The 13,832-nt window shown below is 38.0% G+C and overlaps 1 protein-coding gene across 1 annotated transcript; it reads left to right on the plus strand.

Annotated features, from left to right (window-relative positions):
* Positions 1-1,785: 1,785 nt before the first annotated feature.
* On the plus strand, positions 1,786-11,484 carry capza1a (capping actin protein of muscle Z-line subunit alpha 1a). The gene is made up of 9 exons (XM_058403640.1): positions 1,786-1,854; positions 6,436-6,499; positions 6,731-6,782; positions 7,223-7,280; positions 7,462-7,668; positions 7,916-7,995; positions 8,101-8,251; positions 9,756-9,818; positions 9,983-11,484. Exons 1-9 carry the CDS (start codon positions 1,822-1,824, stop codon positions 10,121-10,123), a joined length of 849 nt encoding a protein of 282 aa, XP_058259623.1. The 5' UTR covers positions 1,786-1,821; the 3' UTR covers positions 10,124-11,484.
* Positions 11,485-13,832: the final 2,348 nt, after the last annotated feature.

The following is a 13,832-nucleotide window of genomic DNA, read 5'->3' on the forward strand; positions in this document are numbered from 1 at the left end:
CTTTCAAAGGTATGACCTAAAAAACATCCAGGACTGAAATCCACCCTGAATGACTTGCATGTCAATATTATTAATCAATATGCCATTTGTGTTTTATTTAATTTTATTTAATTTTATTTATTTATTAATTAATTATTTGTTTTAAATTATTCATTTTATGACTTTTTTGGTTTCATTCACAGGTTGGTCTATTTGCAATTTGACTTTCCAGCATCACACACAATGTTGGTTGAATGCCCAATAAAGGTGCCACAAGTGGAAATTCATCTCTACCTAAAATGACTAATGCAGTAGCACATAGGTCTGTAGTTCAGTTCTCTCACCTTCTCATCTGTTCAATCAAACAGTAAAGGTTTTCTAAAGCTTCAATTAGGGTAGAAAAGTAGAAGTTACTTGAAGGGAACTTAAGGATTGTGTTGTTAGAGGGGCAAGATTCAAAAAGATTCTTTAGACTTGTAGAAAGGTTTGTTATGTCTGTGGTCAGAGTACACCAGAATATGAAAGGACACACCAGAAAATGTACCGTGAAAATGAACGTATCAGGCAATGAATTAGTGAGTGATATTGGAGGTTGTTGCCTTTCAGGACTACAGCCATATTAAGCATTATTAACTTTTGTTCTGTGTATTTATCATTCACCCAGATGCCCCCTAACTGATTGTGCTGTATTTAAACTGCCTGAGTGTCCTTTGGTCTAGCAGTCAAGTGCCCAAATGCCAAAATCAATGTGGACTGTGCCTACCTGAAAATACATGGTGATAGTACTGGTAGGTCCAAGGTCAGCTCTGGAGGGGTGTGATTTCTAAGTGGTGTGGAGATTGCGGAAAAAGAAATGATTATTCAGAGGGTATAATCATTTCTTTTTCCGCAATCTCCACACCACTTAGAAATCACACCCCTCCAAAAACTCCCTAAAAAACTCCCTTCTCCCTAATAATTCCACTGTCTCTATAGAGTTTTTGTTTATAAAAAATATTATAGGTGTTACTGTTGAAGACTCAAAACATATATTCAACTCTTTGCCTTTATACAGCTCTTTTTCAATTATTTTTCAATTGTTTTCAATTGTTTGTTTACTGCTCTTAAATTTATGTTCAAATTTATTCAATTAATTTTTTTTTTTTTTTGCCAGAATAAGAAATTGACCATTAAACAGAGTAAACAAAGACACAAAGGTCACACTCACACACACACACACATACATTTCTTATTCTGGCAAAAAATAATAATAGAGTTTTATATATGGACTTCTGTGATTAAGTGCTAAGGTGTTAAGTCAAGTTTGATGCAATACAGCAAAAACTAGAAGCTAACAGACAGGCAGCATTATCCAAGTTATTAAAAAAAAAGCAACAGTATGAAGGAAACACTGTTGTTCATGTATGAGTATGACTATAATTAAGAGGAAAAGGCTATTACCCCTTTATATGTGCAATAAATAAAACGATATCAGATATTGCCCAAGATTGGGATGTGTAAAGGTAGTTCATTTCCTGCCATCATATCACACTCAGAGGATTCACAACTGTCCCAATCACAGCAGCACAGTACTGTTATGTACAGTACAGTAATGTTTCCACAAACATTTCAAGCATCGCTATAGCTTTAAGAGTGTGCTAATAGAGTTACCTAAAATGTGACACATACGTGAAATTTTTATAAAGTGTTTTTATATGTATATATTATGGCAAAAAGAAACAAAATTAATTACATTTTTATTAGGATTGTGTGTGTGTGGGTTTTTTTTCTTTTTTTCTTTCACAATTCGTTTCGTCGAATTCCCGTGATGCATTTTGACAGGGTTGGTCCAGCTGAGCCAAGATGGCGGACGAACAGCTCACTGATGAGGAGAGGGTATGATACAATTGATTAAAAAACTTTTGAACTTCTTCTTCTCTCTCGCCGTTTTCTCAGATGAGTGGTTTTTATTTTTATTTGCGTTCCCGGATTGTTGTAGTTGCGGGATTCAGGAATGTGCAGAATAAATCTCACTTAGCGAGCTCGCTAGCACTCTGCACCGTAATATGAGAAGAGTACCGTATCAACCGACGGCTGGAGTTCAAATCGCTTCCTGTTGGCTGTCTAGTGCACTAAATGGGGTGTGGACGGCATTATTCTACACTCCATGAAGTGCTCTTGTTTGGAGAAATGGGAAGGTATTTGGAACGTATCCTGGCTAGTTTTTGGGGTGGCTAGTAATCAAACTCGACCGCTGTGGAGTTTAACTGGCCAATGCAGTTTAATAGTTTTAGAAAACTAGTACGATTTGTAATCATAGCCTTATATTGCAGCTGATAGCGTGATTCATAACTAACTTTATCTAAATGAATTAGTTGTGAGTGGTTTGGGTGTATCCTCACAATTTAAAAAAAAAAGGATTTGTCAGTTTTGATTTTTATTATTACTAATATTATTGAGCTTTTTGAAAACGTGAATGTGATGTAAAGGGTTTGTATTAAGGCAAGTTTGATGTAGATGTTTCATCAAGCTGCATGATTGTATGAGACAGAAAGACTGACTCCTTGATTTCAGTGTTCAGTTGTTTTGAAGTTTATTGTAATAGTCTGTAGGATCAAGCACTTGACTGCACTGTCCTAATTTACAATCATTCAATTGTATTTTTGGTCTAAGAGCTACCTTGGTACTTTATCGAAATCCGGTATATTTGTGCTATTTTTGTGTAGGTGCGGTGAACTAGTTCGCTAGTTACAGCATTTCTCAACACTCCTCTTAGAGAAGTGCTAAGAAAAAGCCGACGAGTAAGCTCCAACACTTTGTATTTGCGTCTGCAAAATGTCACCAAGCCTTTCCTCAACTTGCATGTAAAAGTAATTACATCTGCATTTTGTCTCCATCTGCTTAACAATAGGGAGGCGAAATTCAGTTTTCTGTTCCTGCTTTGGGGCTAAGCACAATTTTTCATTTTTTGTTGAAGTCCAGTATGTGTTTCTATGAAGCTGATAATTTACTGATGAACGTTGATGTTTAAACAAGATCACTAGACTCCTGTGCATGACCCCAAATCGTGTTTTGATTGTGTTTTCATTTGATCTGTCTGATTTTGTGCCTTTGTTTAGATCCTCAGCTGAGTCTCACAGACCCAGCCCTGTGTGTGCATGCTGCTACATGCCTTCCTCCTTCCACCATCCCTCTGTGTGTCTGCAATCTGCTGCAAACGCATTATCTCTTCCGCTGCTTAGTGGTGCTGCTTCCCTGCAAGTTTTTGAGACGGTTATGTGGTTAGATTCATGTAGAGACCGGCAGAAGCAGGCTTGGGGTATTTCAGTTATGCTCTGACGTTTGGAGCCTGTGGCCTTAGCTGTTCCCTGATTGTTGAGTCCTAAACTTTGATGCATGTTAATAGTGTATTTGTGAAAAAGTGTTGTTTTTTTTCTGTATTGCAACTCGGTGTAATTCAGTTAGCAAACTACTTTATAACCAGCAGGTTTTATGACATCATGAAAATAAAATGCTCATGACCTGGGCTGAATACCACAGACTTTGTGTTGGAACAGGCCAAATCAGTCGAGTTAACATTTGTAACCAGTGGAACAGTTTTACATAATAAATGTTATATTAATTTAGCCTTACCAAGGGTTGAGAATTAATAATAGATTGATTAGCTAACCCACTGTGTAGCTGAAAGCTTAAAAGCTTTGTTATGGATGCTCAGAAACCCAGGTGACTAAGCTAAACAGTGCAAACTAACATGATGTATGCTAAAGTAGTTTGCTAGTGAAGTAGAAGGCAAGCGAATGAGTATATGGTTGAGTAACACATTGTATTTTTGCCCCATCAATAAAACATTACATTGTGTGGTAGTGTTTAAGTAAAGAGCTGTGGGGTTTGTCTTCACATTCCATGGCAAAGACGTTATTTGAGTCTAGGTAGTGTCTAAAGGTGGTGTAAGTGCTATCAGGAGAGTTATGATCGGTTTTGTCCGTTTCCTCATTCCTGTGGAATTATGGTTGTGGCCGATGTGTGCAGTAGTTAAGTATCAAAATGGATTGCACCTGCATGAAGGTCATTACGTTTAAATATATATACAAATAGGAAACCTTGCAAATGTCACTAAGGTCACAAATTTGCTTGTCTTAGATTTGAGAGGTAGTTTACATCTTTAGGTTTGGCTTTAGTTTAGTGTCTCTTTTCACCCTGAGTCATTCCACATTAAATATTACTTGGATTGTGGTTGGAATATTTATCATAGATTAATAGTAATTAGACTAGTACCCATGCTGTGAGCTCACCCGGCTTTATTTGGTTGTTGTAGCCTCTGGAACAGTTGGTGCTTGTTGATTCATGTCCATGTTTAATTACATTTTATTTTACCTGGACAAATAGATGAAAGCGAGATTGACGTAGCAGATAAGCAGATATTCATTTCTTATAGTCATTGCATTTCTATCTTGTCCTCCTGGCATTTCACATTAGGAAGGTGTGTGAGTGTTTTAGGCCTCCTGACTTTTCATGGTGACTAAAAACTTCTTTTCCAAATGATAGCATTAAATAGACATGGAGGGGAAATCCATCATCATCCAACTGGCAGACGTCTGGCCCTTCCAAATAAAAGCTTCAGGAAAATTCCCCAACCACTTTGCCACAATGTCTATCGAGTCCTTTTGGTCAAACTTGCCTATTTATTTCTAAGAAATAGTATTTTTAGATTTGTGTAGGGTTGAGGCACTTTTCCAGTTGCCTCATAATCTTGTTTTTAATTCAGGTTATCACAACTTCCTGTTTAACATTTTATGTAGCAGTGTGCATCACACAGCTGTTGTCACATAGTGTCAGTGCAAATATTTTGCAGGGTTCTCCTGTACCCAACCTGTAGTACTTAGCTTTACAAACCCCTTCCTGATTGGTTATAACTTTTTTTTTTTTGCTATATGTTTGCTATCGTACCTCTATATATTTATGTTCAGAAATTTATATAATTTAGCATCTTGCAGCGTTTTTCATGTGAGTTTGTGTTGTTGCTGCTGTGTCTGTGCAGTCATTCAGAAACGTGCCAAATGTTCTTGACACATAAAGTGTATGACAAAAAGCAAGGCTGTTGGCAGATCACTTCCTGTCATCTCACAACTTCTGCAAAACGTTGTGCTTGAACACACTGCAAAAACAACAGCAGTTGATTAACATATATATGTGTACATTCTACATCTGTGTAAAGGGAAATGACTCTTCATAGCAGGACCTGGCAGTAGTACTGGTAGCTCACTGAAAAATTTATATAGACAATGAATATACTTCCATCACAAGTGCTGAATCACAGTGTGCTCAGTCTTCACTGTTAGGATGTAAAATACAACTTTTCTGAAGTAACTGTGCTTGTGTTTTCGTTCATTCCTGTGTTTATCCATTTGTCTCGTTATATATGCTGAGCATGCAAAAGGAAACGATTAGTGCTAGAGAGGGATTTTAGCACTGTTTGCTCGTCTTTACTGACCTGAGATGCTTTTCATGTAAAAGATCTGAAAACTGAATCATAGAGAGTCTCAGAAAGTAAGGTGAGAGAGAGCGGGCAGCTCCTTCAGGCTTTTCATAAAGGGGAAGTATTGTGAGTCTGTGTGTACTGTGTTTTACTCTTGCTGCTGTGGTGCCAGAGGGGAGGGAATTGTGACGAGGCCTCAGCTTATATGAGCATTGCTAAGAAAAGCCCTCACCCTTTTAAGGAGCGGCCTATAGAGCTGAGACCAGAGAACAACGTCTGGAAGTCACTATGGTCTAATTGAAATAGAAAATCATGAGACGCTTTATCTCTTCTAAGAAGAAAAAAAACATGCTAGAATTTACACTAAGAAAGGTTGCATGCAAAGGTTGCAAGGTTCCTGTGTTGTTGACATGTAGTGGGCAATAAACCAAACTTGGGGTCTGTATGGCTTTTTTTTTTTTTTTTTTTTTTGGGTCACATGCTCACACAGACTCTTAACCAATCCTGGTCCTGAGAATGTTTACCAATCCTTTCCGTTCCCACAGTTAATATTGTTTGTACCTGCCTGTAATATTTTTCAATGAAATTATTATTGGTTAAGTATAAACAAGATAGTAAAGTATCCTAAAATGAACCTAACCAGGACAAAGCAGGAAATGATTATTAATGGATTTAAGGTGTAAACGGGTCACACACCACAATGCAAACACCACATATGCTTTCATGTTAATATTGCATTATATCTGACTGGATTTTTTTTTTATTGGGTCCCAGTTCAAACTTCTTAATCTACATCATACATCAAAAGCAACAAAATAATAACAGACGCCTTGAAAAAGTTGAGAGGAAGTTATAAAGGCTAACGGTGTAACTTGTGTTAAAATGCATGATTGTGTTTTGTTCATTTTGTCCTAATATAATTTGCTAAATTCAAACAATATATTATTTCTATCGCCTGTCAGTTTAGATTTTTGATTTTGTTTTTGTTTTTTTCGCAACAGGTCCGCATTGCTTCCAATTTTGTTGTCCATGCGCCACCTGGAGAATTCAATGAAGTTTTCAATGGTGAGAGAGGATTAAATCAACTAGGAATCATTTCCCACAGAAACTAATGATGTGATGACTCTCTGCTCATGAAAGACATAATAATTAGCCAATTAGATTAATCTTCATGTTACAGCAGTATCTCATTAGGGTTATACTTGTCAGGCTAGAATTGAAAAGCAGCTCTGTACGATGTTACATATTTTTGTGTCCCAACCAAAACTTACTGAGAATGCTGTTGTGTGATTATAGATGTCCGGCTACTGCTCAACAATGACAGCCTGCTCAGGGAACGGGCGGCGAAGTGAGTGTTGATTTTTGTCACAAATTCAGTAGGACTGTACTGTCTTTAATTCTGTTCTTAACCTGTGATCTACAACTAATCTCAGTCCAGAACTTAGCCCCTTATTTTGAAATTGTTGGCTAAATATCAGCTCTTTCAAGGAAGCTTGGGTTTTATTGAATTCATAAAAACACATCTTCCCACATAGCAGTTCCCATCATTTTGTACACTGATTTGGCTTGCTTTCAAAGTCCTGTTATTATAAGAAAATGTCTCTCTTATGTTTCCGTACTGGCCAATAAAGATAAAATACAGTAGAGTTCAACTCTTTTGCTTTGATGGTTCTCTCAAAGGCAATTTCACTCCCACTCAATTTAGGAGTGAGATTAACTGTACTAAACTGTATCAGATTTTAATGCTTTGACTGAAATGTTTTCATTTTTTCTCTCTGAATAAAACAGTGCTTTTGCGCAGTATAACATGGATCAGTTTACACCCGCCAAACTTAAAGAAGATCAGGTACTTTGCACTTTTCCATTAGCTTACTGTTAATTAACATAATCATTTGTTGGCTTTGTCACCGTTTCTCACAAATTTGTTTAAACACACCTGTCTTGACATAAATAACAGTCAGTTTAATTTTTTTTTTATTGTTTTGAATCATTAAATGGAGTAACATGAAACCCCTATTAAAATGCAGGTGTTGATCACGGAACATGGAGACCTGGGAAACGGGCGCTTCTTTGACCCGCGAAACAAGCTGTCATTTAAGTTTGACCACCTGAAGAAAGAGGCAAGCGATCTGAAGGCCTACGAGGGTGAAGCAGCTCTGGAGCCATGGAGGGATGCGTGTGACACTGCTATCAGGGCCTACATCAAAGATCATTACCCTACTGGAGTGTGCACTGTGAGTGACCTGCATCCTTATCTAGGAGCCTTGGGACCAGTCTCAAATCTCTCCCTGATTCCTAGCCATGCTTCATTTTTCTCTTAGTACTAGAGCTTAGTACCAGTTTTTTGAGCATTCTGACTTTTCCCTGTCTCAGTTTGGTTATATTATTCATTTTTTTCCCTTGGGCAATGTTAACATTTTTCCTGAAATGTTTAAAGTGTTCAGTGTTTGTGCACTTCCACAATCCTCTCGTTTCCTGTAGGTGTATGGGAAAACCATTGATGGCAACCAAACAATCATTGCCTGCATTGAAGGACATCAGTTTCAACCCAAAAACTTCTGGTAAGGCAGCATTCATTCTTTGTGTCACTGCCTATGTTTTGCCTAACAAACCGTCTGAGGAAATCCCTGAGGTGTTGTCCCGTGCTTGCGTCTGTGTGTGTGCAGGAACGGCCGCTGTCGGTCCGAGTGGAAGTTCACCTTGTCTCAGGGCGTGACTCCGCTGGTGGGCGTCCTCAAGGTCCAGGTGCATTATTATGAAGATGGCAATGTGCAACTTGTCAGCCACAAGGACATTCAAGAGTCTCTCAACATTTCTGTGAGTCACTGCCTGTGAGAAATAGTCACAAAATATTAAGCATATGGAACATGTTGCACACCCAGACTTAATGAACTTGAAATGGTGTGTTTTTATTTTGTTGGATATTACAGTTTAAAAACTTCACTTTGAAAATCTGTTGCACTAATGTGGTATATTTGATTGTAATATTTACACTCAGTGTAAGTTTTTCTTAACTCTCATACTGTAGTGGAAGCAGAGTAACCCACAGATGTGTATACCTGGGTGTCCAAGTCGTATGTTTTACCACATATTTTTTTACAGATTGTTCTTACATACAGTTCTATTTAAATGTACCATACTCTGTCCTGTTAAAGTGGACCTCAAAAGGAAAACTGCAAATGATCTCCCTGGACCTTATGGATAATTCAAATAGTAATAGTTAAGTACATTATGGTACTTAACTATAATTCTATCTCTGTAGTTTTTATCCACAGCCAAATTATAGTGTCATTCAAATGTTTTCCTTTACATGACACTATAATTTGGCTGTGGATAAAAACTACAGAGAGAGAATTATAGTTAAGTACCATAATTGTCAGGGAAATCAAAGCAACAATGAGAGGGAACTTTGTGGTAGAAGCATCAACACCAGCTTATGCTTCATGCTGTAAGCCTCCATGTGTCTCATGTTAGTGGTCTGCACAGGCACAACACTGGAACATAATTATTTTACAATAAGGAATATACAGTAACTATTTTTCTGTCACTGAAGCATTACTTCTACCTAGCTATTTAAAGCCCAACTAACATGACTATTAATTCCACAATGAACTGTCCTGTTGTTCAGTCACAGTTTACTTTATCGTGGGACCCCACAGAGCCATATGATGTTTGTCTGTTTTATATAAGAAACCTTGTAATAGAGGAAAACAGAAAAGCATCAGAAAGCTGGGAGAGAGAACTGAATTATTTAAAATCCCACTTTAAATGCACTCCTGATCTCGCAGATGTTCTGTATGCTGGTACAAAATGCTGGTTGACAAGTTGTCAGTATTTTTGACAACTTGGTGGATTCAGTTCCCCAACATATAAATGAGTATTTTAAGCTTTGCTTCGAGGCTGAGCATTTTCAACTGCAGTATTTAAGACCAGTCACGTTTTGACTGTACCAATGCATAAGTGGTTAGACAGTGAATATCACTTGTCTGGCAAAGAAAATTCTATATGAGCAATAGTTGTATGTGTTTTATATAGTTAGTCCCCCTTTGTTATAATATCCTTTAGTTTTCTGGGAAGGTTTTCCACTAGATTTTCCAGCATGGCTGTGGAGATTTGTGCTCATTCAGCCACAAGAGCCTTAGAGGTGTCAGGACCCTATGTCAGTAGAAGAGGCTTGGGTGCCGGGCGCTTTCAGTTCACATATTTTTGACATGGGAAATGAGAAAAAGGAATTTGCATTTGGTAGCATTTCACTTCACACCAGTCAAGTTCATTAAAGTTTCTTCATGCTTAAGTTGTGCTTGTCCATATCTCTTAACAGAATCCGAAGCAGACTGCTGAAGAGTTTGTTAAAGTTATTAACAATGCAGAGACTGAATACCAGGTAGGAACATGTCCTTATATAATTTGTTCTTATTCATTTATATTACTTTGGTGACTGTGCACTTCTGCTGTTATACTTCACTGTCTGAAAGACGTCTTCTGTCGTGCATTAAACAATGAAACCAAGAGATTTTTTTTTTTTTGGGTCTTTTCTGTGTCTCTCAGACGGCAATCAATGAGAACTACCAGAATATGTCGGACACCACCTTCAAAGCCTTACGTCGACCGCTTCCTGTCACCCGCACCAAGATCGACTGGAACAAGATCCTCAGCTATAAGATCGGCAAAGAGATGCAGAACGCTTAGAGCTGACCCGGCTTGCCTTTCCCTCTGCTCGCAGTACAAGCCAAGACGTGAGCTGCGGGGGGTCTGGGCTCGAGTGTGAGACCGGGGCCAGGCTTGGGCACTTCGGACAAATGTGCTAAGAAATGTCCTTGTTTTCTTTTTCTTTCCTTTTTTTCCCCCTAATAGCCAAGGTTTAACCTCAGCTGAAGAGACTGCCTCTTTTTCTGTATTGTCGGAAGGCTGTGAAATTGTTCTGTTGGGTGTAGCAATGGTCCTTGCTGTTGAACCAATACCTCCTGCAACACCAGTGCACAGGGTCAGAAATGTTATACCCCACTTTTACACATTTTATGCCCACCTGCCCGATTAATACGCACCACTCCGAGAGGGGTTTCTGGACACCGATTTAGCCATGTCTTTGACCAAATGTTTAATCTCGCTAATGAAAACGCTTTTTTTAAAATATACTTTGGAATAGAGTTTAATTTTATAACCATTCTTGAATGATATTGATTTTAATCCAAGATTCCAGAGGGGTTTTTTTTCCATACATTTTCTATTTTGAGCAGATGGAAATAAAGCTTGAAGAGGTTCTTTGTATGAAGAAGCTGTAGGGTGATTACTGCTTAGCTTAAAGCCTTTTTTTTTTTTTTTTCCCCCTCAGTACTACTATATATCCATTATTTTGTATTTTTAGTAACGTCCACATTATTGTCCTCATTTAAATTTTCTTGATGAGCTTAAACTAAATCTGCAGTCCGGACAAAAATGATTTAAAGTTATATGTTCAGGTATATGTCTTCATTTTCGGCAGTGTTAGATCTCTCTTAATATTAGCCTGATCCTGAACTCCTCAGAACCTCAGAGATAAGAAGCACATGTACACGGTTAATGCTCCACTAACAAAATCACTGCTATTGGAATATATTATGTAGAATGTCTAACTACTCTGGACATCATATGTGATGTGTTTTGTTCTAATTCACCTGACAAACCTCCAGATGGTTTCTTTGTTCTCGTCTCTGTCTGAATTTGATGCCTGTTCTGTGCCACTGTTTGATCATCACGATAATTTCTTCTCTGGAAGCAGTGTTTATCGGTGGTACTTCTTAAACGTACTGTTATTTGTTGACCAGATTTGCCAAAAAAAAAAAAAAAGAAAGAAAGAAAGGGAAAAAACAGCACTGTATTCTTATGGTCCACAGTTTCAGTGTACAGATGGAGGTTGTAATGCCTCTCCCTCGGATTGGAAATGGTCGCAATATCGCCCTCTGGTGTCTCCAACTGGTAGCATTACTGTATGCATTTCCAGGGTTTTCGCCTCAGTTTTCTGCTTCCTTCCCGAGCAGTTATTGCTATTTTTTACAAAGTGTATGAACAAATAGGATTCCAGAAAAATAAAGTATTTGCACCAAGTTGTGTCTTTTATTATGGAGTATATTTTAAAAGGTGAATTAAAAACGGTTTGAAAGCACTAAAGTGATTAAATAAATAAATATGAAAAAAAAAAAAAAAAAAAAAAAATATATATATATATATATATATATCTCTCTCTATCAAGCCCGAAATTATACATACCCCTGGCAAATTCTGACTTAAAGTTACTTTTAATCAACCAGCGAGTTTTTTCTTGATTAGAAATGACACAGGCGTCTCCCAGAAGATAAGACGATGTACAAGAGGCATCATTGTGGAAAAAATTATTACTCATCTTTTATTTACATTTGAACAAAAAGTGGCATGTCAAATTATTCATACCCTTCTCAATAATCAATAGAAAAGCCTTTATTGGCTATTACAGCAATCAAATGCTTCCTATAATTGCTGACCAGTGTTTTGCATGTCTCCACTGGTATTTTTGCCCATTCATCTTTAGCGATGAGCTCCAACTCTTTCAGGTTGGAGGGTCTCCTTGCTATCACCCTGATCTTTAGCTCCCTCCACAGATTCTCAGTTGGATTTAAGTCATGACTCTGGCTGGGCCACTGCAAAACGTTAATGTTTTTGTCTGCTAACAATTTCTTCACCACTTTTGCTGTGTGTTTTGGGTCATTGTCATGCTGAAATGTCCACTGGTGCCCAAGGCCCTCTGCAGACTGCCTGATGTTGTTGTTGAGAATTTTGATGTATTGCTCCTTTTTCATGGTGCCGTTTACTGTGATTAGGTTCCCTGGTCCACCGGCTGAAAAACACCCCCAAAACATTAGGTTCCCACCACCATGTTTGACAGTGGGGATGGTGTTCTTAGGGTTGAAGGCTTCTCCTTTTTTACGCCAAATGTAGGCTACATCATTGTGGCCAAACAATTCAATTTTTGTTTCATCTGACCATAAAACAGAAGACCAGAAGTCGTCTTCTTTGTCCAGATGAGCATTTGCAAAGGCCAAGCGGGCTTTTGTGTGCCTTATCTGGAGAAGTGGTGTCCTCCTTGGTCTGCGTCCGTGGAACCCAGCGGTGTGCAGTGTCCGTTGGACTGTCTGCCTTGAGATGTTGCCACCAGCAGAGCCCAGATTCATCAGGATGGCCTTGGTGGTGATCCTTGGATTCTTTTTTATCTCTCTCACTATCCTCCTGGCCAGCACAGGTGTCACTTTTGGCTTCCGACCACGTCCTCTGAGATTTTTCTCAGTGCGGAACGTCTTGTTTTTAACGTCTTTTTTTAATAATACTTTGCACTGTAGCCACTGGAACTTCAAAACATTTAGATATGGTCTTATAGCCCTTTCCTGACTTGTGAGCAGCCACAATGCGCAGCCGCAGGTCATCAGTGAGCTCCTTTGTCTTAGCCATGACTGTCCACAAACCAACAGCCGAGAGCTTCTGTTTTTCACCTGTTGAGTTGATCAAAACAGCTGTTCCCAATGAATCAGGGTAATCAGGATGCTTTAGAACAGCTTGGACTATTTGGAATGGTATAGAACTTTGGATTTTCCCATAGACTGTGACAGTTTGCAAAGGGTGTGAATAATTTTGGACATGCCACTTTTTGTTCAAATGTAAATAAAAGCTGAGAAATATTTTTTTCCACAATGATGCCTCTTGTAAATCGTCTTATTATCTTTTGGGAGGAGCCTGTGTCATTTCCGGTCAAAAAAAAAATTTGCTGGTTGAATAAAAGTAACTTTAAGTCAGAATTTGCCAGGGGTATGAATAATTTCAGGCTTGACTGTATATATATACACTACCGCTCAAAAGTTTGGGATCACTCGCATATTTCAGCTTGATTTCAGCTACGGAGGAAGACTCCATCAGCCAATCCATCTTGTGGGAGATGCTCCAGGAAGCATGGAGTAAAATCTCATCAGATTATCTTGAAAAATTGACAGCTAGAATGCCCAGGCTGTAATTGCTGCAAAAGGTGTTTTTTTTATGATGAAGGCAAAGTTTGAAGAAAACATTCATCATTTCCATCAAAATCATTATTTGTAACTCTGACATCTCAGCATGTCCTGTTCTTTTGCTCTTATTTTCTATTCAGACTAATTTTGTGTGTTTCCTTGGAAAAAAATAAAATTTTTGAATGATCCCAAACTTCTGAGCGGTAGTGTGTGTGTGTGTATATGTATATGTGTATATATATATATATATATATATATATATAGAGAGAGAGAGAGAGAGAGATAGATAGATAGATAGATAGATAGATAGATAGATAGATAGATAGATAGATAGATAGATAGATAGATAGATAGATAGATAGATAGATATTATATTGGCAAAAGGTAAAAGT

This window comes from Hemibagrus wyckioides, linkage group LG11 (assembly GCF_019097595.1).
Source record: "Hemibagrus wyckioides isolate EC202008001 linkage group LG11, SWU_Hwy_1.0, whole genome shotgun sequence".
NCBI lineage: Eukaryota > Metazoa > Chordata > Actinopteri > Siluriformes > Bagridae > Hemibagrus > Hemibagrus wyckioides.

What these genes read in the sequence shown, in the direction of transcription:
- capza1a (XM_058403640.1), top strand. Translation starts at nt 1,822, where the DNA reads ATGGCGGACGAACAGCTCACTGATGAGGAGAGG. An exon ending in ACCCTACTGGAGTGTGCACT is followed by an intron (nt 7,669 to 7,915) that starts GTGAGTGACCTG and finishes CGTTTCCTGTAG; the next exon opens with GTGTATGGGAAAACCATTGA. An exon ending in AAGAGTCTCTCAACATTTCT is followed by an intron (nt 8,252 to 9,755) that starts GTGAGTCACTGC and finishes ATCTCTTAACAG; the next exon opens with AATCCGAAGCAGACTGCTGA.